General features: G+C 60.3%; 2 protein-coding genes across 3 annotated transcripts; both read left to right on the forward strand.

The window, feature by feature from the left end:
• The first annotated feature begins 1,641 nt into the window (after positions 1-1,641).
• On the forward strand, positions 1,642-4,568 carry REM1 (RRAD and GEM like GTPase 1). The gene is made up of 4 exons (XM_030963331.1): positions 1,642-2,087; positions 2,241-2,323; positions 3,320-3,524; positions 3,705-4,568. The coding sequence occupies exons 1-4, from the start codon at positions 1,808-1,810 to the stop codon at positions 3,980-3,982; spliced, it is 846 nt and encodes a 281-aa protein (XP_030819191.1). The 5' UTR covers positions 1,642-1,807; the 3' UTR covers positions 3,983-4,568.
• A 2,379-nt stretch (positions 4,569-6,947) lies between these two features.
• On the forward strand, positions 6,948-20,847 carry HM13 (histocompatibility minor 13). Of its 2 annotated transcripts, XM_030963473.1 has the most exons (13): positions 6,948-7,160; positions 8,449-8,547; positions 9,770-9,852; positions 10,914-11,002; positions 11,758-11,843; positions 11,953-12,078; positions 13,951-14,008; positions 15,226-15,309; positions 15,729-15,765; positions 16,750-16,852; positions 17,629-17,714; positions 19,663-19,851; positions 20,466-20,752. In XM_030963473.1, the coding sequence occupies exons 1-12, from the start codon at positions 6,981-6,983 to the stop codon at positions 19,811-19,813; spliced, it is 1,182 nt and encodes a 393-aa protein (XP_030819333.1). In that variant the 5' UTR covers positions 6,948-6,980; the 3' UTR covers positions 19,814-19,851; positions 20,466-20,752. The 2 variants fall into 2 exon arrangements, with proteins under 2 accessions (XP_030819333.1, XP_030819334.1); XM_030963474.1 differs by lacking the exon at positions 19,663-19,851 and having other exon boundaries at positions 20,466-20,847.
• The last annotated feature ends 4,995 nt before the right edge of the window (positions 20,848-25,842 follow it).

Genomic DNA, 25,842 nt, shown 5'->3' on the forward strand with positions numbered 1-25,842 from the left:
CAGAGGCCCTGGGTGGATTTTGCTGGTAGGTCTGAGCCCTATGCTGGGACACTCTGGATGCACAGTTTGTCCTCAGCCGAGACGGAGATGGATGAGGCAGCTCTGAGCAAGCCCAGCTTGCTGCACTTGTCCCCACTGCGAGAAAGCAGATGTACCTGGCTGCTCCAGCGGGCTTTCTCTGCTTCTGTTTGTCTTTCAGGACTGACAATAAGAGCAGCTGAATTCATTCCTTCTCCCTCACAGAGGCCCAGGAGTTGTGTCTGGCTCTGTTGCTCCGGGAAGGCTGGCGAGGGCTGAGCCTGCCATACAGAGGGTGGTGGAGCAGGGCTTGGGCTGGAACCGATTTTGGTGGTTGGCAGAGTGGTCAGTGACTGTGGCAGACCATGAGGCGTGAGAAAATACTGCTGGGTTTACTGGGGGTCAGGTTTGGCTCTGGTTTACACTAAACAGGAGCTGGGCACTACCCTCACCTGGTTTAAAAGGGTTTCTCTCTTTCCCTAGCTGCTTGCATGGTCCTGGGTCCCAGAACAAGCATTTGGGCTGACCCCACTGAAAGTGAGTGCAGGACCCTGGGGACATAGAGAGGGTGGCAAGCTGACACCAGGCAGGCTTCCCTCCAGGCACATTGTGCCCCCTGATGACAGGACTGCCATGCAGGGAATGGGACACCTCTGAGCACAGTCCATCTGAGCAGTCACCCTGCTCCTGCTTCTGCTCCTCCCGTACCCAAACAGCCAAAGCACAGTGGTTTATTCCCTTCTGTGCTTTCCCGTCCTACCTCTCCTCTCTCTCAGGTACGTGCTGGGTACCGAGTTGGTCCTCAGCACTCCCAGCAAGGAGGGACACTCATGTCATGCCAGCCCAGAGCCTGGAACAGCCAGGCTTGGATGAGGTGCCAAGCTGACTCCATTGCCTTCAGCCCTTCTTCCTCCAGTCCTGCTCAGCACCTTGGGCATTTGCAGATGTGGTTTTATGGCACAATAAAGGTGTTACCGTCATTCCTGCCCTCCCCATTGCTGTGCTCTGATCATGAGGGATATCCTGGGACCAGCCCTGGTGCCAGGAGGCTCTGCCAGCATATCCCAGTGTGCGTGGAATGGTGATCCAGTGTAGGGTCAGAACAGTGACTGCACTGGGACACTTTGGGACAGTGCTGCCAGTGTCTGGGATCTAGAGACAGGTTCAAATAAAAACAGCTCCTGCTACTGTCTGTGCCAGGACACCCCCAGCCTTGTAACCCTAGGGCTCCGGGCTTCTAGGTCTTGAAAAAGCACATCTTCCCCTGGGCAGGGCAGGACCGGACCGGGCTCGGCTCGCTCCTTCCCTGGCGGAACCGAGCCTGGGGTGGCGAGACCAGGGCCGGGAACCGGGTTGCCGCAGCTCCACACAGGCCCGGAGCGTGGTGGAGCCCCCGCCCGCGGAGGCGCATCCCGCAGCATCCCGATGTAACCCTTCTCCCCATGACCGAGGCACGGCTCCCGGGGGAATTCGCCGTTCCCCGGCACCGCAAGCCCCGAGGGGACCTCGGGGACCGGGACAGGGCGGCTGGGCCGGACCGAGGCCAGCGCGGGCGGGGATGGGCCTGGCGGGGGAGGGATCGGAGCGGCGAGGGGCTCCACCTCCCGCCGCTTAAAGCCCGGGGCGGACGGCGGTGCGGGTGTCCCGCGAAAGTTGTGCCCGTGTTGCCATCCGCTCGGAGCGGCTCCAGGAGCGGCAGCGGCGCGGTCGGGGCTGCCGGGCGCGGGTGCCCTCCGGGGCGACACGCCCTCCCCGCCCACCCTACAGCCCCCTGCCCTCGGTGCTGGTGATGACCCTGAACACGCAGCCCGGGAGCAGGAGCCCGCTGCGGCGGAGGGCCAGCACCCCGCTCCCGCGGCCCGGTGGCTCCGGGGCCGCTTCGCGGAGTGAGCCCTTCCACCCCCAGCTCGGCCACACCGCCTCCGAGCCGGGCGGCAGGGCGGGCTCCCCCAGGCTCAGGGAGCCCCGGTACCGGGTGGTGCTGCTGGGGGACCCCGGCGTGGGGAAGACCAGCCTGGTCAACCTCTTCGCCGGCGTCCAGGAGAGGGACCCGCTGGACCAGCACGGAGGTGGGTGTCTGCTGGGGGGATCTGCTGCAGGGTCACCTGCGGGGCATCCCGCGGCCCCTTGGGGGGACAAACCCGTGTGAGAGGCGGAGAGGTGCCCGGGACCCTGCTGGGAAGCGCGGCACTGACCGAGCTGTCCCTCCCGGTGTCCCGCAGGGGTCGCGTACGAGCGCAGGCTGACCGTGGATGGCGAGGAGACCACGCTGCTGGTGCTGGACGCCTGGGAGTCAGAGCAGCGGGTACGGCGGGGCTGTGCGTTGGAGAGAGCTGGGATGTGCCCGGGGGACATTGCATGGGCACAAGAGCTGTCTTGGGGCCTCTGAGCGCTTTGAAGGGCAACCTGGGCCCCCCCTGTCCATTTCTGGGGCTCACCACCTTGGAGCACAGGATACACGCTGGGCAAGACAGGCTGGGGTCACGTTTCTGCACAGCTCTGTGCCCACCCTCCCGGGGCATGGGAGGCTGCCCCCCGTGTTCTCACTGGTGTGGGCCCCTATATGATAACCCACTTCAAAATGCATGGAAATGTTTGGGAATGGGGCTGAAGGATCCAATTGGGTAAATCCACGAGTCAGTATTGCCAGCCAGAACACTTTAACAGACAGAACAGTGCCTGGCATAGGGCATTCCTCATGCCCAGAACATGAGGTATCTCCTGGGCAGAAGTTCCAGTGCTGCTGTCACTGCCTCCCTACAAACACCTCCCTCCTTCCCTTCCTGCCAGGGCCCTGCATTCCTGTAGGTGCCACCCGGGAGTGGGAACAGAGTCAGTGCCCAAGCTGTGCACAGGGGTGCAGCACCCACATGGACTGAGCTGTGTTTGGCACTTACCTGCACTGCCCAGAGGTGCCCCAGCACTGTGACACCCCGAAATTGGCCCCTTTTTTTCCACCATGGCTTATTCCCACACTGCCCAGCAGTGCCAGGATCATGCAGGGTGCAGCACCCACCGCACCATCCCGGGGCATTCCCAGGGGATTCAGCCTCACCTCCCCCCACCAAGCTGAGCCCACAGCTCCAGTTTGTTGTTGATAGAGAGGAAAACTCCCAAACACTCCCCTCAAAATCAAGAGCTTTTCATCTGCATTTAATTAATAGGTAACACATCTGTTGACCACACCGTGGGGGCTGGTGGGGCGCACTGACAGGTCCCATCAGTGCCAGGGTGCTCTGCTATCCCCTGGAAGTGGCCATGGCCACAGATTGGTGACATCTCATTCCCCGTGTGGTGACAGGATGAGGAGAGCCAGCGCCGCAGCCACTGCCTGCAGATAGGGAATGCCTACATCATCGTTTACTCTGTCACTGACCGGGACAGCTTCGAGAGCGCCTCGGAGCTGCGCATCCACCTGCGCCGGGCACGCCAGGCCGAGGACATCCCCATCATCCTGGTGGGGAACAAAACCGACCTGGTGCGCTGCCGGGAGGTGTCCGAGGAAGGTGAGTAGGAGGTGAAGGCTCTGGTGGAGACCCCTGAGAGGGCTCCATGCCCAGCTGCTTCCCCTGCATCTGTCCCCTTGTCCCTGGACGTGCAGCTGCTGTCGTGCATGTGGCAGTGCCCATCTCAGAGCACCTGAGGTGCCAGCAGGGCCATGCCCTCTCCTTGCCCTTCCCTTGCAGAGGGCCAGGCCTGTGCTGCTGTCTTTGACTGCAAGTTCATTGAGACGTCGGCGGCTCTGCAGCACAACGTGGACGAGCTCTTCGAGGGGGTGGTGCGGCAGATCCGCCTCCGCCAAGGGGCCAAAAAGTCCCACCTGCATCCCCCTCCTGGTCAGAAACACAAGGAGAGCCTCGCCAGCAGAGCCCGGCACTTCCTCGACAGGCTGGTGGCCAGGAACAGCAGCAAAGTGGCCCTCAAAGTCCGCTCCAAGTCCTGCCATGACCTGTCTGTGCTCTGAGAGCCACGCTCCTGTCCCTCCCCACGCGCCGGCTGGGACTCTGCTCTCTGCCAGCAGTGTGGCCAGTGGCTCTGTGCAGAGCTCAGACTGGGCTGCAGTGATGCTGAGCACGTGGAGCTGTTTTCACTGGTGCTGAGGGATGTGAAGGTGCTCTGGATCCGGCCACTCCCCACCAGGAGAGGGGATAAGTGGGATCAGGTCCGTGGAGTGGAGGATGGGATGGGTACCTGCACTTGGAGTGGTGAGGTTTTGGTTCACAGCTGCTCCTGCAGAGCTGGAGGTGAGGGGTGGCTGTGCCCCAGAGCAGGGCTGGAGGCTACCAGGAGTGTGGCAGGTCCCACTCGCAGTGCTGTCCTTTGCAGGGCAGCAGGGACTGGCAGGGGCACCGTGGCATTGTCCACCTTGGACAGCCTGGAGCCTGGCTGGGAAGAGGGGGCAGGGGAGCACCAGTGGCATCACCTGGCACCCTGACCCTGCTGTGCCAGGGCTCTGTGCCATGTCTCACTGGCACCAGTGTGTTTCTGTGCTCTCTCTCTACTGGTGTGATGGGGAAACCCTTGATCTGCAGAATAAACCACATCAGGGAGGTGCTGGTCTCTGCTGGGTCCCTGCCCTGCGGAGCCACATCCCAGAGATTCCTCGCCTATGCCAGGGCTGAGGATCTGCTTCCTGCTCTGGCCAGGCCTTGGCTGGCTCCTCCATTAGCTGGAGCATCTTGGGGCAGGGAGAGCCTCTGTCCAGGGCTTCCTTTGGCCACCCTTGGTGGAGGTCCCAGTTCCTCACCCAGTGGTCCAGCATCGTCCCCTGTGAAGCCCCCTGCATTTCCCAGCTCTGGAAAAGCCCATGGGAAGGACTGAGCTCTGCTGAGCTGCAGGTTTAAAGCCCTGAGCACCGTGGGAGCCGCAGCCTGGGCAGGGAGCTGGGTGCTTGGTGGCTCCAGGAAGGGCAGGGAGCAGGAGCCGAGCAGGATGGCACAGCCAGGAAGGGACGTGCTTGGCTGCAGCCAGCAAGGAATGACCCTGGGCACCCAGGGAGGCAGTGCTGGAGCTGTGTGGGCTTTGCCTGTTGTTTTTAGGCTGTGCTGCCATCCAGCAGCTGGGATACCATGGGGGAACCTGCTCAGCATCCCGGGCCTGATGCCAGGGAGGATCAGCTGTGCCTCCTACTCGGGTCGGGAATTTCCACTCGCTCTGTGGGCAGACCGTGGGGAACCACTGGCTGTGCCTGGCACAGATGGGACACTGGAATGTGCCCTGTCCCTATGGGAAACTAGTCTCTCCAGAGGTGCAAATCCCAAGTTTTACCCTCATAAATGGTGAGGTGGGTGCTCAGATTTATTTTTTTTCCGTGCTGCTTAGCCCATGGCATTGCTGCTGCTCTGCTCCCGCTGCTCTGCCCTGGAGCTCCCGGCTCGGCGGTTCCTGGCGCTGCTGGAGGCGATGCTGAGGTTCACAGCTGAGGTTCACACAGCATCAGCCACGTCGGGGCCGGGGGCTGCACCCGAGGGGGCTCCTGGCTGCTGCCGCTCCCTCCGCAGCTGCAGCCGGTGTTTCCCTGTGGCAGGAGGCGGGGGAGCGGGGCCACGGCATGGAAAGTTGGCAGCCGGCAGAGAGGGGAGTGGAAAGAATGAGCTCAAACCCAGAAAAATGCGGCCGTGCTGGACGATGGGAGGAGTGGGAGGAGAGGCCAAGGGGGGCCACGGTGAGGCGCTGGGAAACGGAGAGAGGGTGGGTGGGAGGAGGAGGTGCTGGCAGGGGGCCAGGGGTTGCCTGTGCTGGGCCCGCTCCTGGGGAAGGTGCTGCCAGTCTCGGCGGTACCCGCTGCTCCAGCGAGCGCTCTCGGGGCTGTCCCAGTGCCATCAGCCTCTGGGTGGCTCCTGTGTGCTGTCTGTCCCTGGGTGACCACCACTCCCAGTGTCATCCATCCCTGGGTGCCCACCAGCCCTAGCACAGTCTCCTGCCATCCCAAGGGCTCCCTGGTGCCACCAGCCCCGGCGGCCACCGTGCGACAGCAGCCCCCGACTCCCCCATCTCGCTCTGCACAGCAACACTGCCCTTTGTGAGGATTCCCAAGCCAGGCTGGGATTCAGAAAGGGGCAGTGCTGGGGTCAGGAGCTGTGCTGTGCTAGGCTGGGATGCAGGGGGGTGTGTGGGCACACTGCCCTGTGCTGCCCATCCTGCTCGGCTCTGGGAACAGCAGCTGCAGGGAGAGGGCAGCATCCCGGGCAGGAGGCCAAGCCCGCAGAGAGGGGCTCCCAGGAGGCTTCCCTCCTCCTGCAACACGGAACTATGAATCACCCCGCTCCTGAAATAGATCCCTTTTAGTTAAAATATAAAATTTAAAAGACATTAAAAAAAAATTTAAAGACTTGTGTTTTAATCCCTGCTGTGCTCCCATCTCCTGCCCATGGCTCAGATCTAAACTGGGGGCAGCACCATTTCGCTGTGCTCCAATCTTCACCAATTTTTGCCCATCAGCAGACTTTCATCCTGGTGAGGAAGGGGAGGAGTAGGCTTGGTGGCACAGCCGAGCTGCCAGTGGCTCGGAGTATTTGTGAGGAAAACACACATTTCGGCCAATTTTCCAGCAGAGCCTGGTCCCAGTCCAGCGCGGGGGAAGAATTTGCTGCCATTTATAAGGAATTTTACAGAAGGGCTGTTTGCCCACGGCTGGGCTGGGGCATCCCCAAGAACAGGGGTGCAGATCCTTGGAAAAGGGTGAAGTGCAGGAAAACCCCGGGCAGCGCAGGAGCCCCGCACCCGCTGGTGCTCCGGGAGGCTGCGGCAAACCGGGAGCTTTTCCCTCCTGGGGCGTTCCCTGCCCTGCACACAGCGAGGGCCGGGCCGGGCCGGGCCCAGCGCGGGCGGCGGCGCGGGGCTCTGCCCTTCTCCGGGCACCGGGGCCGCCGGGGCGGGGCCGGCTTCAGCGCCGCTACGCGTGACGCACTTCCGCTCGGTAAGGGGACGTGTCGGTGCGGACCGCGGTGGGAGCCGCCGCCATGGAGGAGCCCGCGGCGCACAACGGCAGCGCCGCCGGGGCCGCGCCCGGGGCCGGGACCCCCGCCCGCCCGCCCGCCACCCCCGAGGGCATGGCGCTGGCCTACGGCAGCCTCGTCCTCATGGCGCTGCTGCCCATCTTCTTCGGGGCGCTGCGCTCCGTCAGCTGCGCCAAGAGCAAGGTACCCCCGCGGCTCGGGGCAGCCGGGCCTATGGGCCTCGCCCCTCCCCAAGGGTCCCCTCCGGGCGCCCCGGTCACGGCAGGACCGGCAGCTGCATGTGGGTCTGGAGGCGCAGGGGAGCCCGGGGAGACAGTTGGCTTCCCCCGGGGCTTCTCCAGCCACTCCTCACCGCCCCGATAAATTCAAGTGCTGCAAAACACAACCGTCCCTTGTCCCTCCTCAGGAGGGGCTGTGCTGGGGGGACTCGTGTGTGGCTGTGCCCCGCGGCACTGGGGCTGGTCCGGGGCTGCTCTCCTGCCTGAACACCCTGTTCTGCCCTGGTACTCCTCTCGCCGTTCTTTGCATTTCATAGCAGGGACTTCTATCCAAATAGTTGGGCTGCTGTAGCTCAGGAGGAAGGACTGGTTTACACAGTCTGATCTATTACTATTTTTAAGATCTCCTTGTGTGCCCTTAAGCCTCATATCAGGGGCTTCAGGTGATCTTGACGGGGCTTCTGGCAGCCCAGGCAGTGGGGGGCTGTGAGCAAAGCCCAGCCGTGGTTCAGGCTGGGGGTTCTCATCCCTCACTCTGCAGGGAGCAGCAGGAATTTGGGCACAGCGTGACAACTGCCGTGCCCGGGATAAGCTGCACGAGGGCTTTTGAGGTGCCCTGGATCTGTGCTGGCCGCAGGTGTTTCCCTGAGTGAGATTAGATCTGTGAGCAGCAGCCAGCTGGGCCTGGAGTGGGCAGGGAACAGGCAGAAAACAGGCAGCCCTCTGCCTCCTCTGAAAGCTGAAGGTCTCCCATGGGAAATGGATTGAAAGGGGCTGGTTGAGGTGGTGCAAGGATGTCTTGGAAGGGGTTTATAAATCTGGGGCTTTTGAGCATGAGAAGTGTCCCAAGAGCAAGGTGAGGGATGAGAAGGTGGCTGGAGAGAGGCCTCGTGCACGGGGTGATCACAGATGGTGGCACAGATGGGGCTGGCTGGGCGTGAGCGGTGAGGGAGCCCAGCTCCCCTCTGGGCAGGGGAGAATGGAACAATGCCAGAACAGGATTTTTTCTGTCTCCAGGAGGAGAAAAGCAGTAAAATTTGGCTGCCCTGGGAAGGACAAGTGCAAGGTTTATGTTTTCCAGCTCAGGTTCTGCCTCTGACACAGCCTCGCTTCTGGATATAGCAGGGGCCCGTGGGTGTTTTGTCCCTCCCAAAATTCTATGGAGCGTTGTGTGTTCTGTCTGTTCACCCCTTGCTCAGGTGTGAAGCCAGGGCAGGGGCTGATCCATTCCTGTTCTGTCCTTCTCTCCCCAGAACTCCTCGGAGATGCCAGAGACCATTACCAGCCGAGATGCTGCTCGCTTTCCCATTGTTGCCAGTTGCACCCTCCTGGGGCTCTACCTCTTCTTTAAAGTAAGTGAAGGGCACTGGAGCTGGGGCAGGACATCCTCCTGCCTGGCAGGAGCTCCCATGACGGGGTGACTCTGATTTTGGCCCTTAGTGTTGGGACAGAAGGTGTGTAAGGCTGCACAGATCGAGCTCTTCGGTGTCACCGTGCAGGAGGACGTCAGTTCTTGCCTGAATTGTCACAGCTTGGGGGAAATCAGAGCCTGTTTGTGCACAGGTTGTTTCTGGAGAGCTGCCGAGGAGCAAATAGCCCTGAGCTCTTCCTGCCTCCGTGGGCCAAGCTGACAGGACACAGGCTGGAGCCAGAGGGGGTCTCTGAGGGGCAAATGCTGCTGGCTCTGTGTTGTGTTCCATGCTGTGCTCCTGGAGCTATTTCAGCTGCAGGCCTGGGGGAGCCCCTGTGTGATCAGGTGAAGTCTTTAAGACTTTCAGAGCCCACAGGCAGAGTCAGATGACTTGAGAAGTGGACGGGGGCTCTCAGCAGCTCGTGCTTTTGGTGGTGTGGAGATGATATCTTGGCCTCAAGCACCTTGGGCTGCCCATGCAGGTCTGGCACATGGCTGAGCTCCCAGAGAGGTCTGGAGAGCTGCAGCACAGAATGATCCTGTGAGCATAGCAGCTTCCAAGCTGTGCTGTTTTGGGATCCATGCAAGGTGCCAGGGTGCTCCTAGGCTGGCCAGGAGGTGAGGGTTAAGGTGCAGAGTTGGGAATGGTACAGTTCAGTCCCTTCTCTGTCAGTAGCTGTGTGCCGTGTGCTCTCCTATTCCAGCATCCCCCTTCCAGGAGGGCATGGAGGGCCCCAGGATCCTTCCACACTGGTTTGTAGGGGTGTGATCCAGTAGGGGAGTGTGTGACTTGGAGGGCAGGAGTTTTAATAATGCCCTGTTTAATTAGGCCAGGGGATGCTGCTGCTCCCCTGGGCCTGGGCAGCCCCTGGGAGCAGTGCCTCTCCCTTCTCTGCAGGGGAAGCTCTGGCCTCCTTTCTGCAGCACTGGAGTTATTTTTTGACCTGAGCAGCTCACAGATGCGCTACAGCTCACGGGCCCATTGTGCTTGTTCTTTGAGCACATGGCTATTTCCAACATAGTCTCCTTCAGCATGCAGGAATTTGGGTTATTCTAGCTATTCTTCTTATTTCCCTGGAGCACTGACACAGCAGCTGCCAACAGGAGCATGAGGATGGGGAGGATGCTGTGGTTACTAACCCCTCTGTGGTTTTGTCTTGCAGATATTCTCTCAAGAGTACATCAATCTTCTGCTTTCCATGTATTTCTTTGTGCTGGGGATCCTGGCCCTGTCTCACACTATCAGGTACAGCACAAGGATGGGTGTGACTGGGATAGGGCTACCTAAAGCTTCAGTTCATTTTATTGGGAGAGTTTTAGAGCACCTTGCCCTGCAGCAGAGCCAGGTCTTTTAGGATATTTGCCTGGCCTATTAGGATGTTGTCCCTTGGTGGTGGGAACCAAAGCCCTGGGGGTCCTGGGAAGCCAGCATCCCATACACCAGTCCTGGGACAAGGCAAACTCACCCTGAGGAGCTTCTCTGGCTCAGAATCACAGAATCAGAATATCCTGAGTTGCAAGAGATCCACAAGGATCGAGTCCAACTTCTGACCCTCCGCAGGACAACTCTAAAAATCCCACCATGTTCCTGAGAGTGTTTTCCAAGCAATTCTTGAAATCTGGCAGGCTCAGGGCCATGACCACTTCTCTGGGGAGTCTATAACGGTGCCCAGCCACCCTCTGGGTGAAGAGCCTTTTCTTTATATCCAACTTAAACCCCTCTTGGCACAGTCCTTGCTGCCCTGCAGAGGGGAGAGCTCAGCAGCACCCTCTCTGGGATGGGTGACACAGGCAGCTGGAGCTCATGGTAATGTCCCTGGCCTCTCACGGCCATGTGTGGTACGAGGTGTTGAAAGCTCAGACTGTTTCAGTAACTGAAAAAGTTGAACTGGTTTCCTGTTTCGTGGGCTCTGTGGCATTGGGGACCAGATGCTTTCCCTAGACTGGTGCTGGGCAAGGGCTTTGCTCTGCTCCTGGCTCTGCAGCAGAGCCAGTCAGTGGTGGCCCAGCCACTCCTGAGTACTCAGAGGGTTGCTGGGGGCATAGGGCATTTGCTGGGGTCTGGGGTGGGTCCTCCTTTCTTGTGGGCGACGCTCTGTTTTCTTGCCCTGGAGTATTTGGGGGACTGTCACATGTTGCCAGATCAGATCTCTGTGCAGGATGAGTTGCTGTGGCTCCTGCCAGTCCCTGATGGAGCAGATGGTGTTTCCTGTCTTGGGAGGGGGTGTGGGGCCCCTCAAACGCAGAGGTGCTGGGCAGCTTGTGGGGTTTCTGTCGAACTGCCCTTCTCTACACCTCTCGTTTCAGCCCCATGATGAACAGATTCTTCCCTGCAAATTTCCCCAACAAACAGTACCAGCTCCTCTTCACCCAGGGCTCCGGGGAGAGCAAGGAGGGTACGTTGGCTTTCCTGTCTTTCAGGGGAGCCTGAATGTTTTCTGCCTTTACTGTTCCTTTTTTTTTTCCTTTTTTTTTTTTGGTCTTATTACTCTCAGTCCATTGAAACAACCCTCTCAAAGACTTGCCTCTTGCTCCATGGGCTTCCATAGCCACTGTGAGCCCCATGTGTCCCTGCAGAGCTGGGCTGGCACTCTGTGCTGCCTCTGCCTGGCAGGGACACCCCAGAAACACCTCCCAGAGTGCTGTGGGGATGGAGCTGTGGCTGTCATTAAATGCACAGCTTTTATTTAAGCCCCTTGGAAAGCATAGGCCTGACTGGTTTGTGCTGCCTTATCTGGGCCAGATCTTTGCACTGGCAGAGGATGCTTTGATAAGTATCCTGCCCTGTAGTAGCTTTCCTGCTAAGGGAGTATTTCTGGTGATACCACCAGGAGTTAACTGGCACAGGAAGAAGGAGAAGATTTGTCTCTCCCTGCCTTAGGCAGTGCCTGAATCCAATTTCCTTATTGACAGCAGGACCGTGGATGCTGTCCATGTGCAGAGTCTGGCTGAAGGAGAAGGTCTGAGCTTTGCAGAGCCCACTGCTCATTCCCAGGCAGTTTGCACGTGTGTACCACGGGTACAGTCCCCTTGTTTGGGATGTGGGCACTGAGCTCTGGGCTCCCCAGCTGTGGAATCACTCATCTCAGCCCTGCATGGGAAGGGGAGCTGCCTGGCCTGCCCCAAGTCTGACTTCTCTGTTTTCTTGCAGAAATAGTGAATTATGAGTTTGACACCAAGGATCTCGTGTGCCTGGCCTTGAGCAGTGTTGTGGGGGTCTGGTACCTGCTGAGAAAGGTAAGTGAGGCACAGCTGGGGGCTGGGCTGGACCAGACACTGACTCATTTCCGTGCAGGGTGGGGGTTCCATGTACAGCAGGACCCAAATCTCCTTTTCTCCTTCTCAGCACTGGATTGCCAACAATCTCTTCGGGCTGGCGTTCTCCCTCAACGGGGTGGAGCTGCTGCACCTGAACAATGTCAGCACTGGCTGCATCTTGCTTGGGGGCCTCTTCATCTACGATGTGTTCTGGGTAAGCAGGAGTATTCTGCAGGCCACTGGTGGAAGTGTGTGCCTGGCATTCTGCCTTTCTGGAGGCACCACGCTGGCTGGACACACACTTGAAGTCAGAATTTTCGGTTTCTCAGCCCAGAGGGGTGTGGCAGGGTTGATGACAGAATCCACAGTGGCAGAATGTGGCTCATCAAGTGTGTTTTCTTTTATTCTCTCACTCAGAGAGCCCAGGGCTGGCAGGGGCCTCATCAGAGCTATTGTGGGTTACTCAGTGTGTGTCATATCTGGTCCTGTATTCCCTACTATGGTCTCCCCAAGGCCTGACAGCTGTTGGGTGGGCTGGAGGCTGCTCTGGGGCACACTGAGCCTGCCTGTATGAGCTGTGCCTTGGCTCTGTTATCTGCTGGTTTCGTTAGTGTCCTTCTATTCTGTTGCACAGAGGATCAGACCCTGGAATGCCTCCAGTCCGTTTTCTTCAGCCAGTGCTGCACCCCAACTTTTTCATTTTGAGGTTTTCCTTATTTCTTGCAGTGCATTTGAGCTGCTTTTGTAGAGGAAAGGGGGGTGGGGAAGGCAGGAATGCAGTCCTGTGCTCTGCTCCATGCATGAGAGAATGTTTCTCCTTGTAATGTCCGTATTCCCCAGTCCTTCCTGCTGCCTCCACCTTCTGAATCACCATGTTTCCAAATGTCTGAGAGCCTTGTATACACTGAGGTCTGTCCAGCAGCTCTGCAGCTGCCTGTGTAATCCCTCCATATTTACGCCTGGCTACTGTGGGTTGTTTTGTACTTGGCTGGTGGTGCCTCTGTTTCCCAGGCTCGTTAACAGTCTGGGCTCTGTGGTTTTTTAGCCTGTGGGCCACTTCCTGTGCAGCTCTCAGCTGGAGGGGACTTAGCCTTCTGCCTTAGCACACCTGGTACCCCAGGCCCTGCTTAGTGTGTGAGTGTCTTCCCAGTGCTTTGGGGACACTGAGTGCACCCCTCTGCTCTCCACTTGCTGGCTGTGTCTCACCTTGGCTTCCCCATGGATCAGAGTATTTCTGGAGACTTAGGGAAGGGCTCCCTTGAAGTGGAGGCCCTGGTACTGTGCCCCTCTGCAAGAGCTGGTCACTTGGATCTTGGCATGGATTCAGTCACAGTGAGATCCCAGGAGGGTTTCAAGGAGGAAGGAGATCTCAATGGGTTGATGCTGTTGCCCCCACATAGTTTGGGGGTATACATGATGCTTTTCCCTGATCCCAGTGTCGAGTCCTGTCACTCCATGGCAATGCTCAGAACTTGCTGCACCTTATGGGAGTTAATCTGATGCTTTAAGATTTCCCTTTAATCCAAAGCTCCAGGATTTTGCTCACCCAGTGCTAACCAGCACCTGTTTTTGTGCCTGCTGGACTGGAGGCTTAGAGATGGCAAGGTGCAGAGATCAGAGTGGCTGCCCTCAGTGTTTACAGTCCACCCCCCAAATGCTGCCAGTATTTACAGCTGATAGGGCCACGCAAGTAAATGACCTCAGAGCAAACTGCAGCTGATCTGACACTTGCCCTGTCCCTGCTGGAAGCTCCTGCCCTCCAGCTGGATCTTACATGGAGCTGACTGATTCAAGCTGAACTGAGGTGCTGGGCTGGGTGGTGGGTAGCAGCTCTGCCGTGTGAGTGCTGTCCCCATGCTGCTCAGAGAGCAGGACAGCTGTGAAGCAACCACCTCCCCCAGTGCCACCGTATGCCTCCTCCCCCAGACAGTGGGCTTGCTTTCAGGGCTCCTGTGCCCACATTTTGGCAGGTCACTGGCTATTTTCTGCCACTGAAGCCACTCCTGGCCCTGGGGTGAGGCTGTAGCTGAGCACTGTGTGTGTGTTCCTGTGCAGATGTGGTCACCTTGGTCTCCTTCTGTTCTAGGTCTTTGGCACCAATGTGATGGTGACAGTTGCCAAATCGTTTGAGGCCCCAATAAAACGTGAGTAGATCTTCCCTGTGTGCTGGGGTCCTTTTTGCTGCAAGCCCTGCCCCATGCACCCTCCACCTCTGGAAATGGCTCAGGCTGGGATGTGTGCAGGAACATTTCCTGCTAGTGACTCCTCCTCCGTGTCACTGGCCAGCCTCAAGCCAAGGCAGATCTCTGGAAAAGGATGGTTTGCAGTGCCCTGCTCTGTCTGGGTCACTTTGCACCTTTGGAGTAGTGTCCTGGTTTAGGGCAAATTTGGGAGAGAAATCTCCAAAGGGGGCCCCTCCAGAAAACAAACCCACACGGCCCCTCCCCCCAACCGGTTCGGGAAGAATTCCTCAGAGAGAAGTGGAAAGAACCTGTTTATTTAACAGGCACAGCACCCCCCAGCACACAAAATGAACAATACCAGGTGACACCACTCTGAAACAGATGACAAATTCAGAAAGTCTCTCTCGGGGGGTGGTCGCTCTGTTCTCAGTCCCTCCGGTGCTGGGCAGCTGCTGCAAGCCGCACGGTGCAGACTCTCGGTGTTCCCAGGTCCCAGTCCGGAGCAGGTTCGAGATGGTCAGGAAAAAGAAGAGGATACACAGTCCAGAAAGAAATTTGGACTGTTTAGCTAAACTAGCTAAAGAGCAGAAGCAAGAGCAAGCAGAAGTGAGAGAGAGCAAGCCAAGCAGAAAGTGAAAGTAAGAAAGCCAAAGCAGCCCTAAATACATCTCTGTGTCCCTGATAAGAAAAACCCAAACAAAACTTCCACTCTTCAAAGCCAGTCTTAAAGGCACAGAACATAATATCCTGCAGAAACAGAACATATGAATGGGGATACAAGCATCACAATGTCACCCTAGGACAAGTAGGCAATTCCACCTGCTTGTAGAAACAGTCCATACCAAATATAAAAAAAACCACCACCAAAAAAAAAAAAAAAAAAAAAAAAACAAAAACAAAAAAAAACAACCAACACACAAAAACAAAAAAAACCACAGAGCCCCAAAACAGCAGGAGGGCTGAACTGGTGCTGCTGTGGTGCATGCAGTAGTTTGGTCCCTGGTTTCTTGTTCTGGAATTGTCCCAGAAAGAACAAGGAAAGCTACAGGGAAGGAGGGGGCTGAGGGCAGGGACAGGTCCCTTGCCCAGCTCTGGTTGCTGTTTGCCAGGCCCAGTGGGGCTGGGGTCTGCTCAGTGGGGACACTCCACCTCACTGTGCCTCGCTCTGCTCCTCGCAGTGGTTTTCCCTCAGGACCTGCTGGAGAAGGGGCTGGACGCCGACAACTTCGCCATGCTGGGACTGGGAGACATTGTCATTCCGGGTGAGGACAGAAGAGGGAGGACGGGACTGGGGTCTCCTTTGAGGGGGCTGCGGGGAGCCGAGCAGGTGCCTGGCTCTGCCCTTGGCCAGGCGCAGCCCCGCGCGGGTGTCCCGGTGTGTTGGGAGTGTCCCCGCAGGTCCGGGCGGGTGTCCCGGTGTGTTGGGAGCGTCCCCGCAGCCCCACGCGGGTGTCCCGGTGTGTTGGGAGTGTCCCCGCAGGTCCGGGCGGGTGTCCCGGTGCCGCGTGCCACGAGAGGGCACTGTCACCCCGAGCACGGCACCGAGCACCGCGGGTCCTGCCCTGCCTCCCTCAGCCCGCCCTGCCCCTCCAGCCCCTCGCTGTCCCTTCTGTGCTCCTCTGGCCCCTCGCTGTCCCTCCTGTGCCACTTCCAGCCCCTCATCGTTTCCTTCTCCCTGCAGGGATCTTCATTGCCTTGCTGCTGCGGTTTGATATCAGGTGAGCAGGCAGCAGGGAAGGGTCTCTGGCAGGTTGGATCTTGCAGCATATTTGAGCTGCTTTTGTAGAGGAAAAAAGGGAAGGGGGAGCCAGGAGTGCAGTCGTGTGCTCCCTTCTGGAGCTGGGTGTGGAGACACACCAGGGGGTGTAAGGAAAAGCTCTTGGAAGAGGGGGCTGGCTCTGTGGGTACGTCCTGAACACTGGAGGTGAGTGGTTGAGTTCAAGCATAGGTAGGGCAGGCAGCAGAGGGATGGGGCTCAGGGCAGCAGCACATGGCAGCCCCATAGAGCCTCACCAGCTCCCTGGAACCAAGGAGTGCAGGGCAGTGAGAGGAAGCAGTGACAGCGTGGGAAAGAGCTGGGGTGCTGGCGCTGCTTGCGTGGATGCAAATGGGTGCCTGGCAGTGCTGGCTGCCTCCAGGTTCCCCTGATGTTGGAGGAAGCAGCTCCTTCCCACACAGGGAAGCTGCACCTACAGCTGGGCTGCAGCAGTTGCCCCACACTGAAAAGCTCTGGGGAACAGGGTGCTCTGTGGCCGTGGCGGTGTGGCCCCACTCCCACTGCTCTTGCACAGACCCTCTGGTCTGTGCCAGCTCTTCCAGGTGTTACCACCCACATCCTGCCTGCACCTGCTGGGAATCCCAGTTCCTGCAGCCTGCCCTGTGATAAAATAGTAACTGCTGAGAGCCAGGGACAGGCTTCACCAAGACAGTGGGACCTTCTCCCTGGGTCCTAGCCCTAATTCCTCCCTTCCCAGTTGCCATCCAGCAGCAGCATCACTTGCCTTCTTCCCTTCTCCAGCCCCTCACCTGGGTATTACTGCCTTTAGTCCCACACTGCTCCCACAACACCAGGGGCTGCACAGGCAGAGCATTGCTCTGCACACTCCATTGTGGTGGGAGATGGCTAAGAGTACCAGGCCAATTCCATTTTGGCCACTGACATTCCAGACCAGAGGTCATTGAGCTCTTCCCTTTCCCTACAGCCTGAAGAAGAACACGCACACGTATTTCTACACCAGCTTTGTGGCCTACATCTTTGGGCTGGGCCTCACCATATTCATCATGCACATCTTCAAGCATGCCCAGGTGAGCTCCACCCTGCTGCCTCCTGTGGATGCACATCCAAGTGGGTCAGGCCAGCTTGGCCACAAAGTTCCTGCATCCTGCCAGGAAAAAGTAGATTTATTTCTTCTCTTGGCTTTGATTTTCCAGTGCTTGCCTGTACCTTTCCCTTCCCAAAGCTCCTGTGCCCAGCTGGAGCAGAGGCCTGCTTGGGGCAAGGCTCCTTGTTTCCAACAGCAGCCCCTCAGCCAGGGGCCCTGTGTTTTTTGGCTCTTTAACCAAGCTGCCCTGAGCACCAGGGCTGTTCTGCAGGGGCCTCTGGGAGCCCATACACTGTGATCTGCACAGGGGCTCTCAGTGTGTTCATGGCCCACGGGGACCTCGCAGTGAGGATTTTCACAGAATCGCAGAGTGGTTTGGGAAGGGACCTTGGAGACCATCTTGTTTCAACTCCCCTGCCATGGGCAGAGACACCAACCACTAGACCAGTCTGCTCCGTGCCCTGTTCCAACCTGGCATTGAACACTTCCAGGAATTGAGCATCCACAGCTTCTCTGGGCAGCTTGTGCCAGGATCTCACCACCCTCACGGGAAAGAATTTCCTCCTAATACCCAATGTAGCTGCATGCTGCTGCAGCTCTAACTTAGCTCTTAGAGCTGCTTTTTGGGGTGTTGACTCCCTGTGTAGCCGAAGGGATGCAGGATCATGGGTGCAGAGGGGACAAGGCCATGAGCTCACCTTGCACTCCTCCCTCAGGGTGACTGTGGTTTGGTTTAACAGTTGTTTTCCTTCCCCCCAGCCTGCGCTGCTGTACCTGGTCCCTGCCTGCATTGGATTCCCGCTTCTGGTGGCCTTGGCAAAGGGAGAAGTAACCGAAATGTTCAGGTGAGCCTTAGCTGGCCATGGAGCTGTTTTGCCGGCGGCGCTGGACCCCGTGAAGCGTGCAGATGTTCCCACGCCTGGGCACAGCTGGAGGGACGGGTTCATCTGGGCATGCTCTGGGTGTGCACCGGCACGTGCGTGGGTGGGGGGAGCTGTGCTGTGTTTGTACATGCTGGGCCTGGCTGCAGCCGCCTCCCGGGAGCTGGGTGGGAGCCGTGCTGTGCTACCAGCAGGCAGCACCTGGGATTGCCTTACGCCCCAGTGACAGACTCTTCCCATGAGCTGGCAGGCAGGGGAGGGTGGGACTGCACACCTGGTGTGGAGATACTTGGTCATTGTGTCCCAGGGCCTGTGGGTGGGGAGAAATGGAGCCAGAGCACGCTGTGAGAGCAGCCAAGGCTGGTTGGAGCACATCCCAACCTCCCCACTTGGGCACAGTCTCCTGGTTTGTAGTAGCCTCCCTTCCCCAGAGACTGTGGGTACAGAGGAGGGGGGACTGGGCCGTTGTGCTCAGCTGTTCTTGGAGCCTATCCAGGCTGTCAGTGGGCAGCTCTGGCCTCTTGCCTGAGAGCTGTTTCTCTGTCATGCTTGAGACTTGGTGGTGGCTCAGCACAGTAATGATGGTTGATGCAGAGGAGGGAAGGGAACATCCTAAAGCAGGGCAGTATACCCTCCAGCCTCCCAGCCTCCCCAGTGCCCCAGCCTGGGGAGTGTTCCTGAGCTCCCAGCCTCCTCAGAGGGAAACTGGGCGCAACGGGAAGCCAGCTGTCCTCCCTCCTCCCTCCCCTCCCCTCCCCTGGGAGATGCAGGTATGCATGTTCCCAGCGGCTCTCAGCTGGGCCGTCCCCAGCACCTGCCCCTCCTTTGATGTTTGCTTCTGACAATCGCTGCTGCAGGCACTGAGTGTCCTGGGATCGTCCTTCCTGTGCACCTGGGATCCTGCAGCCGCTTTCCCCAGTGCTGTGACTCACCAGCTGACAGCAGCAGCAGCAGCTCCTGCCAGGAAACTGGGGAGAGATGAGCTGTGAGGCCGGGCCCACTGGGCAGCAAGGAGCACAGGGAGCCTGGCAGCCAGGGGCTAGTGCCCTCCCAGAGCAGTAGCACAAGCTGCTCCAGCAGCAAAGTGTTGCCAGGGCAAGAGCAGGATGCTGGAGGGTTGCAATCTCAATGGCCCCAGGGGGCCAGACCTCCCTTGAAGTGGCTCCAGTTGTAGGCAGAGGAAGTGGGATTCAGAGGGACCAATGCCTGGAGGGCAGTGACTCCCACCGCAGGAATCCCACCAGGTGTAGGTTGCTCTGCTGTGGTGCTTTGGTGCGCCCTGATCCTCCCTGGAGCTGTCAGTTCCTGTGGTCTCTGCCTGCATTATGGTGTCTCACAGCAGTGAGGGTCTGCAAGCAGGGTGGGAGTGAGCAGATCTGTGCTGCAGGCCCAGGGAAGGGGTGCTGGTGGAGCAGAGGTCAGTGACATTGGGATCAGCTCCATGGCTCTCAGCGTTGCCAAACCTCCCTAGGCTAGGCAGGAAGCTCCCTCAGCAGTGGGAACCCATCATGCCCCCCACATCTGCTGTGGGCACGCTGTCCTCGAGTGGCAGGACAGGGTCTGCTGCATCTCTCTGTCATCTGCCCAGCCCCTGGGCTGCTCCACTGCCACCTCCCCGCTGCCCAGGCTTGCTCTCCCTAGGTTCTGGCTGCCTGGCTCTGCTCATGCCAGTGAGAGCTGTCTCATCCCTGAGTTTCAGTGCTCACTTTTCCATGCTGCAGCCCTGTCGTGGAGTCAGCAGGCAAGGAGAGGCCAGGGGGTGCAAGCAGGTGAAGGAGGATGCCAGGCTTCCTGCACAGGGCGGTGCATTCTCAGTGCTCTCACTCCAAAACTCTTCTGCTTTTTCTCTCTCTCCCCCTCCCCTCCTTTCTGTCCTTGTCTTTTCCCTTCCTGCTTCCTCTCTCTCCTGCAGCTATGAATCCTCTGCTGAAATCTTGCCTCACACACCAAGACTTACCCACTTCCCCACGGTGTCTGGCTCGCCGGCCAGCCTGGCTGATTCCATGCAGCAGAAACTGTCCTGTCCCCGCCGACGCCGGCAGCAGAGCCCCAGTGCCATGTAGCACTGCCACCGGGGCCCCTTGTCTGTCGCTCTGGCCAGGTAGGGACAGGTCCTGGCTCTCCCTGGCCCAAGCTCTGTTCGCAGAGGCTGGAGCTGTTGCTGCGCTGCTGTGGGCCGGCTTCTCTCCCATTCTGAGAGAGAAGACTGGGAAGGGCAAGAAGATTTGATATCGCAGACTTTGTCCTTTCTGCTTGGAGCAGCATTCCCATTTCCTTAGCCAGAGCCTTGGGGCCACTGCTGGAGGGGGTTTGCAGCCAGAGGAGTGAGACCCTGGGAGGGAACACTGCTGTTGGTCTTGCTGCGGTTCCCCTGTTAACGGGCCCCGCTGGCACCCGTGCTCAGCCAAGGAAAGCATGTGCTGTCCCGGATATCCAATAGTGCTCTTGGGAGCAAGGACAGATCCCTGGGCACAGAGCTGGCCCCTGGCTGGGTCCACCCTACCCTTGGAGATGTCTGGGGGGGTGCATCCCTCATCTCCCTGCTTGGGCTCTGCGCCATGGGGCTTCCTGTGCTGGGTGCTGATGGCTGGAGCCCGTCTTGTCCTCAGCAGCAGCCGGGCAGAAGCTGAGGCCAGAGGCTGGGCTGTCCCCACGTGGCACAGGGCTCTGTCCCCAGAGAGCAGCTGGTCCCACTCATGTCCCTCTTGTCCCCAGCTACGAGGAGAGCTCAACCCCCAAGGAGGCAGCAGGGGCTTCCAAAGAAGAGCCAACAGAAGCCTCCAAGAAGGAGAAGTGACCTTGCCCATGGGCTGTGCCCGGCGCTGCTGGGCTGGGGCCCTTCAAGACCCTTTGCAAGTGACAGACGACGAAACAATTGTGCAAGAGCATCGTGTTGTGTGTGTCGGAGCAGCCACCCAGGTGGGGTATCGATGTATGCCGGTTTTTAAATTTTGTATTGTGCATTTGCTTTCTCTCATATTAAACCATATTGAAGGAAGGAGTGCTGGTGTGGCCATGCCCCTGCTCAAGCCGGCACTGGGATTGGCATCAGCTCACCCGCCTTCTCCCCCTGGAGCTGGTGGCTATTGTCTGGCTGTTTCCAAGTGACCAAGTGACCGTCCCCTTCCCCCTCCCACTTCTCTGGCACTGGGCCTTCCCCCAGCCTGGCCCCTGCTCTGCAATACCCAGATTTAGGGCCGGAGCCACTGAGCCCTGTGTGGGTTTGAGCTGGGATCTGGCCCCAGAGAAGGGTGGCTGATCAGGGATTGGGATGTAGGAACCCCACAGGATAGGAATGTGCTCTGCCTCAGCTGCTGGGGTGCTCAGTGAGCTGAGGCTAACACCCCACGGCCTGGAGGAGCGGGAATGGGAGGGGTAGGAGTGGGTAACCTCAAACCCAGCCCTGGAGCAGGGTGAGGACAGTATGGATTGTCCCCCTTCCTTGCAGGGAGCCAGGCACAATCCTGCACCCTTTAGGGCTGGGATGGGCAGAGAATGCTGGTGCGGGCTGGAGGGGCTGCAGGCAGGGGCAGCTCCAGCATCCACCACGGCTTCCTCTGGGACCAGCTGCCCTGTGTCCTGCAGCACTGGCAGTGTCCTCCCTACCCCTCCTGGAGGCCCACATGTGGAGGATCCTGCATCCCTTCGGCCATGCCCACTGCCAGAATAAATAGAAAGTGTTTGCTGGCTTGGCAGCTCCTCCACAAAAGCCGTATTGAACCATTATTCCCTGCGCCGGCTGCGAGCACTAAAAGTGGCGCCTCGCGTTCTGCCATCTAATGACCCTTCGCAGGCTCCTACAGATGTTTTCTATGACTTACAGCTCCTTTTCCAACAGCCCTGTCCGCAAAAACAAGAGGGGCCACTTTAATTCCAATTAAATACCTCCAGCTAAGCAAACAGTGTGCAGCAGGGTCTGGGTACAGCGCGGCCGCCAGGCCCAGCCCACCGAGTCACTGAGTCTAGACTCCAGATGTGATTTCACCAGCCTCCAGTGTTCCGTGGAGAAGGACTTGGGCTCTGCTGTGGGGTGCAGGACCCTACCCTGAGTCAGGAACCCACTCCCCAACCTGGTGTGTCCCTTGCTGTGAGGCTGGCACTGCATCCTCCCTGGCTTTGGGTGGTAAGAGCTGCATCCCCATGCAGCCTCCAGAGGCCCCGAGAGTGCCAGGAGCAGGCTGGGGGCTGTACAGGGTACCCCCCATGCCAGCATCACCCTCCTGCCCTGCAGAGCTCCAAGCAGCTCCTGCCTGCTGTAGGTGTGGTGGAAGCGTGGCCGGGAGCTTTCCCAGGGCTGCAGGGAGCGGAAGGCCTGGGAAGGGGAGAGCAGGGTCACCCCTCACCCTGCCTGGCCGATAAGCCGGGGCTGGGCGGGAGGAAGGAAGTGTGCTGGGCCCTGCAAGGAGCCGCTGGTGGAGCCGGCCCTTCAGCGCTCCTGGGTTCCCTCACCCGCTGCACCTGGGCCTGTGGCACCTCCGGTCCCGGCAGGGCTGAGGCCACACGGCTCCGCTGTGTCTGCGCCGCTGCTGGGCCACTTTCCCCTCTCCGCAGGGTCCCTCCGGCTCAGTGGGGGCTGCGGAAACGGGGATGTGCCGGCTCCAGCAGGAAACCTCTGTCCACTTAACTGCGCCCAGCTCGGGCAGGGGCCAGAGCTGCCTGTTCTGCTGCCAGCACATGTGGGGTTTGGGATGATCCTTGCCCACCCACTCACCCACGGCACCTCATGGCAGTGGTGTAGATGCCAGTTGGCCAGGGGAGCTCATGGGCACACGCCCCTTGTGCCAAGCTCCCACCAGGAATTGCAGTGGGGTGGGATGGGCTGAGCTGGAGGTGCACAGGGTGCAAACGCCAGGCAAGGGGAAGATGGTTTCATGTTTGGGGAGTGCTGGTGCCTGGTGTGAAGGGGGACACACCAGGGGTGCTCATCTTTAGAGCCCTGGGGAGCCTCCCCACCACAGCAGGGTTTCAGCTGGGTGATGGTGGGTGATGGGTGCTGCAGTTGTACCTCTTGCTCTACCACGCAGGGTTGGGGGTGCTGTGATGAGCTGTGCTGTGATGGTGGGTGCTGGTGATGAGCTCTGGGGTCCCATGGAGTGGTGGGTGCTGGTGGTGAGAGCTGGGGTCCCGTGTGATGATGGGTACTGACAGTGGCGCCCGGCCGGCGGCTGCGAGCAGGGAGAGGAAGCAGCCCAAGGCAGCCCCAGTCCCGGTCGGCCGGCGAGGAGGGGCAGGAAGCTGGAATAAATCCCAGGAAGGGCTGCCTGGCTCCAGCTGGTCTGGGCTGCAGCGGATGGAAGCTGGGAACGGGAAGGGAGAAGGCGGGAGGGGAATGCGCAGGGGCTTTCTCAGGCCTCGGCCCCGCTCCAGCTGTGCCGGCGGCCCCGGCACATCTGCAACCCCGGCTCAGCAGTGTCGTGCGGACACGGGGCGGGGGGGTGGGAGCTCTGTGTAGCCTCAGGGGTGACCTGCGGATGGCACCAGGAGAGGAGATCTGGATGGAGCCCAGCACAGCCAGTTTGGGAGTCCTGGTCACTGGTGGGGGCCCAGCCTGACCGGCGATGTCCGTGCTGCCTTCCAGCCCTGCGTGCTGGAGTGCGGGGCTGGGTGCTGCCGCTTCTGGGGTGCCGGCTGTACCCCATTCCCCCATCAGAGCAGCACAGGCAGCCCCTCGGCCGCTCGGCGGCCTGGCCGGCCGTGCCCTGTGTGGTCCCGGCGGGGCGGGGGCGGCCGGGGGCTTTGATGTGCTCGGCTGCCGGGCAACCCCTGCTCGGCGCAAAGCAGCCGCCCCCCGGCTGCCCCCCCGGCCGGGCTGAGCCCCGCCAGCACCATATGGCCGAGGCTGCTGTTACCGCGCCGTGAGCCCCGTTCCCAGAATTGAGATGGAAATGAAGCTCTGTGTTCTGCCGGACAACACTGCTGTGCCGGCCGGCTTGCCGTGCCAGGCCAGGACCCCGCGGCCAGCTGTGGCCGAGGCAGCGTCCCGGTGCCACGCTGGCAGCCCTGAGCCCCGCACCCCATCCCCAGCACCCCAACACGCAGAGGGATGGGGTGAGGGTGTCCTGCTCTCGGGGGCATCCAGTGGGCTGGGGCAGCTGGAGTGGCTGTGCCAGGGCAGCCGTGCCGTGTGTGCCGTGACACCCACCACGGCCACGAAATCAGTCCTCGTCCTTGTCCCCGCGCCGCTCGGGGTGGCCGGTGGCAGGGGCGCGGGGTCCGGCTCGTCCTGGCATTGTTGGCGGCGCAGCTGGTGGTGGCGGCGGCCGGCCGGCGGCCCTGAAAGACATTCCTGTGCACAATGTCCCCGGCCTCCCGCCGCGGCCCGGCCACTGCCGCCAGATGGGGGCTAATTAGCAGCTTTGAGAGCCGCGGTGGGAACCGGGCAGCACCGGGCCCTCCGCCGAGCCCTGAATGGAGGGGGCGACCCCAGCGCCGTGCCCACCCTGGGAACCGCCACCGCACCAGGCTGGGGGACACAGGGAGGAGGGACAGAGGGAGGGACAGGGGGATCCAGCTCCCCCCAGCCAGGCTGGCAGGGCTGGAGTTCATGCACGCTCTCCAGGATTGCTGCCCTCCCCAGAAGAGGAAGAAGAGGGGAGGCCTTCGGCTCCCTGAATGCCTGGGGACGTGCGGCAGGGGCTGGCCCCCCCGGCCCAACCCCATAAAGGGCTGGGAGAGCTGTGCTGGCACTTGGGCACACGTGTTGGTGTGCAAGGCAGGGTGTACGTGTGCATGAGCGTGCATGTGTGTACTCGTGTGTGTGTGTACCTGTATGTGCGTCCATCCGTGTGTGCCTCTGTAGTGTGCAAGTACTTGTGGCTGTGTTTGGTCTCCACAGGTTTGTGTATGCGTGTGAACGCTCCTGTGCACATATTTGGGTATGTCCCACACATCTGTGTGTGCAAGCCCGTGTGTGTCCGCGCCTTTGTGTGTGCACACGCACACCCACCCTGCGTGTCGGCCTGTGCACACACCCGGGAGCGTCTGAGACTCAGCTTTGCCTGCCTCCCTCCCTTCCCACACCGTTTCTTGCTGCTCGGGGTGTGCCGGAGTCTCGCTCGGGGGCCCTCACCGGACGCTGCCTGCCCTCCCCGCAGGTGCGGGGTAATTAGCAGGAACGCTAATTACAGCCCGGACCAGAAAGCCTTCGGGGCAAGGACCGGCTGCCTCGCACGGTGGCGGGACCTCCACGGGTTTCCCCCGCGGCAGAACTGTGCTCGCAGCCCCGCGCTGCCCCACGCGCCCAGCGCTCGACTCCTCTGCCCGTCCCTCGGTGGTCCCGAACCTGGCGTCCCCCGCCCCGGCAGCCGCCACCGAGCTGCGGAGGTTTGAGCCCCGGGAGTGAGGGGGAACGGGGAACTCCGAACTTGGGCCGGGGGGAGCGGAGCTGTCCCCTGTGGGGATGCCCGTGTGCCTGTGCCGCCGTGGGACCCCCGTGTCCCCGTGAGGCTGCAGATGTCCCCCGGGGGTCCCTGTGATTCCTGTAAGGTCCCGGTGCCCGTATCCACGAGAGTATGCCGGTGTCTCCGTGGGAGTGCCGGTGTCCCGGTGGGGGTGGCGGTGTCTCCGTGGGGGTCCCGGTGCCCCCCGTAGGGGCTGCAGGTGTGTGTCCCCGCCCCGCCCTCGTCGCCATGGGCACCGCCCGCATGGCGCCGCGCTGACAGCGCGCGGCGTTTTATGAATGGGTGACGTCACGGCCCTGGCGTCTCGAGGTCTGAGCCGCCGCGGGGCGGGGGGGCCGCGGGGAGCGCGGGGGGGCCGAGCCCCGGAGGGGCACCGGGGTCCTGGAGGGGACAAGGGGCAAGCGGGGCTGCGGGGAGCCCGACACCGAGAGCCCCCGGGGCGAGCACCCGCGTTAACTGCGGGCACGGTGGGCGCTGCGCACCGCTGTAGCCTCCGCACCGCCGGCGTCCCTGCCCCGCAGCCCAAGCCCGTCACGGCGCTCCCTCCGCCATTGCCCCTTTAAGACGCTGCCCTTTGGGGCGCATGAATGGAGTGGGCGGGGCTCTTCTCTCTTTTTCCGCGCTGCCATTGGCCGAGGATTCCCCGCGGCCCCGCCCACCCACCGGCCGTGCTCTATAAGTGGCGCGGCGGG

Source organism: Camarhynchus parvulus, chromosome 20 (genome assembly GCF_901933205.1).
Source record: "Camarhynchus parvulus chromosome 20, STF_HiC, whole genome shotgun sequence".
Lineage (NCBI taxonomy): Eukaryota > Metazoa > Chordata > Aves > Passeriformes > Thraupidae > Camarhynchus > Camarhynchus parvulus.

Excerpts from the sequence above, each read along its gene's own strand:
- HM13 (XM_030963473.1), top strand. The coding sequence starts at position 6,981 with ATGGAGGAGCCCGCGGCGCACAACGGCAGCGCCGCCGGGGCCGCGCCC. Across the intron at positions 12,079-13,950 it reads TCATCTACGATGTGTTCTGG|GTCTTTGGCACCAATGTGAT; the intron begins GTAAGCAGGAGT and ends CTTCTGTTCTAG. Across the intron at positions 15,310-15,728 it reads GGGAGACATTGTCATTCCGG|GGATCTTCATTGCCTTGCTG; the intron begins GTGAGGACAGAA and ends TTCTCCCTGCAG.
- REM1 (XM_030963331.1), top strand. The coding sequence starts at position 1,808 with ATGACCCTGAACACGCAGCCCGGGAGCAGGAGCCCGCTGCGGCGGAGG. Across the intron at positions 2,088-2,240 it reads CCCGCTGGACCAGCACGGAG|GGGTCGCGTACGAGCGCAGG; the intron begins GTGGGTGTCTGC and ends GGTGTCCCGCAG. Across the intron at positions 3,525-3,704 it reads CCGGGAGGTGTCCGAGGAAG|AGGGCCAGGCCTGTGCTGCT; the intron begins GTGAGTAGGAGG and ends CTTCCCTTGCAG.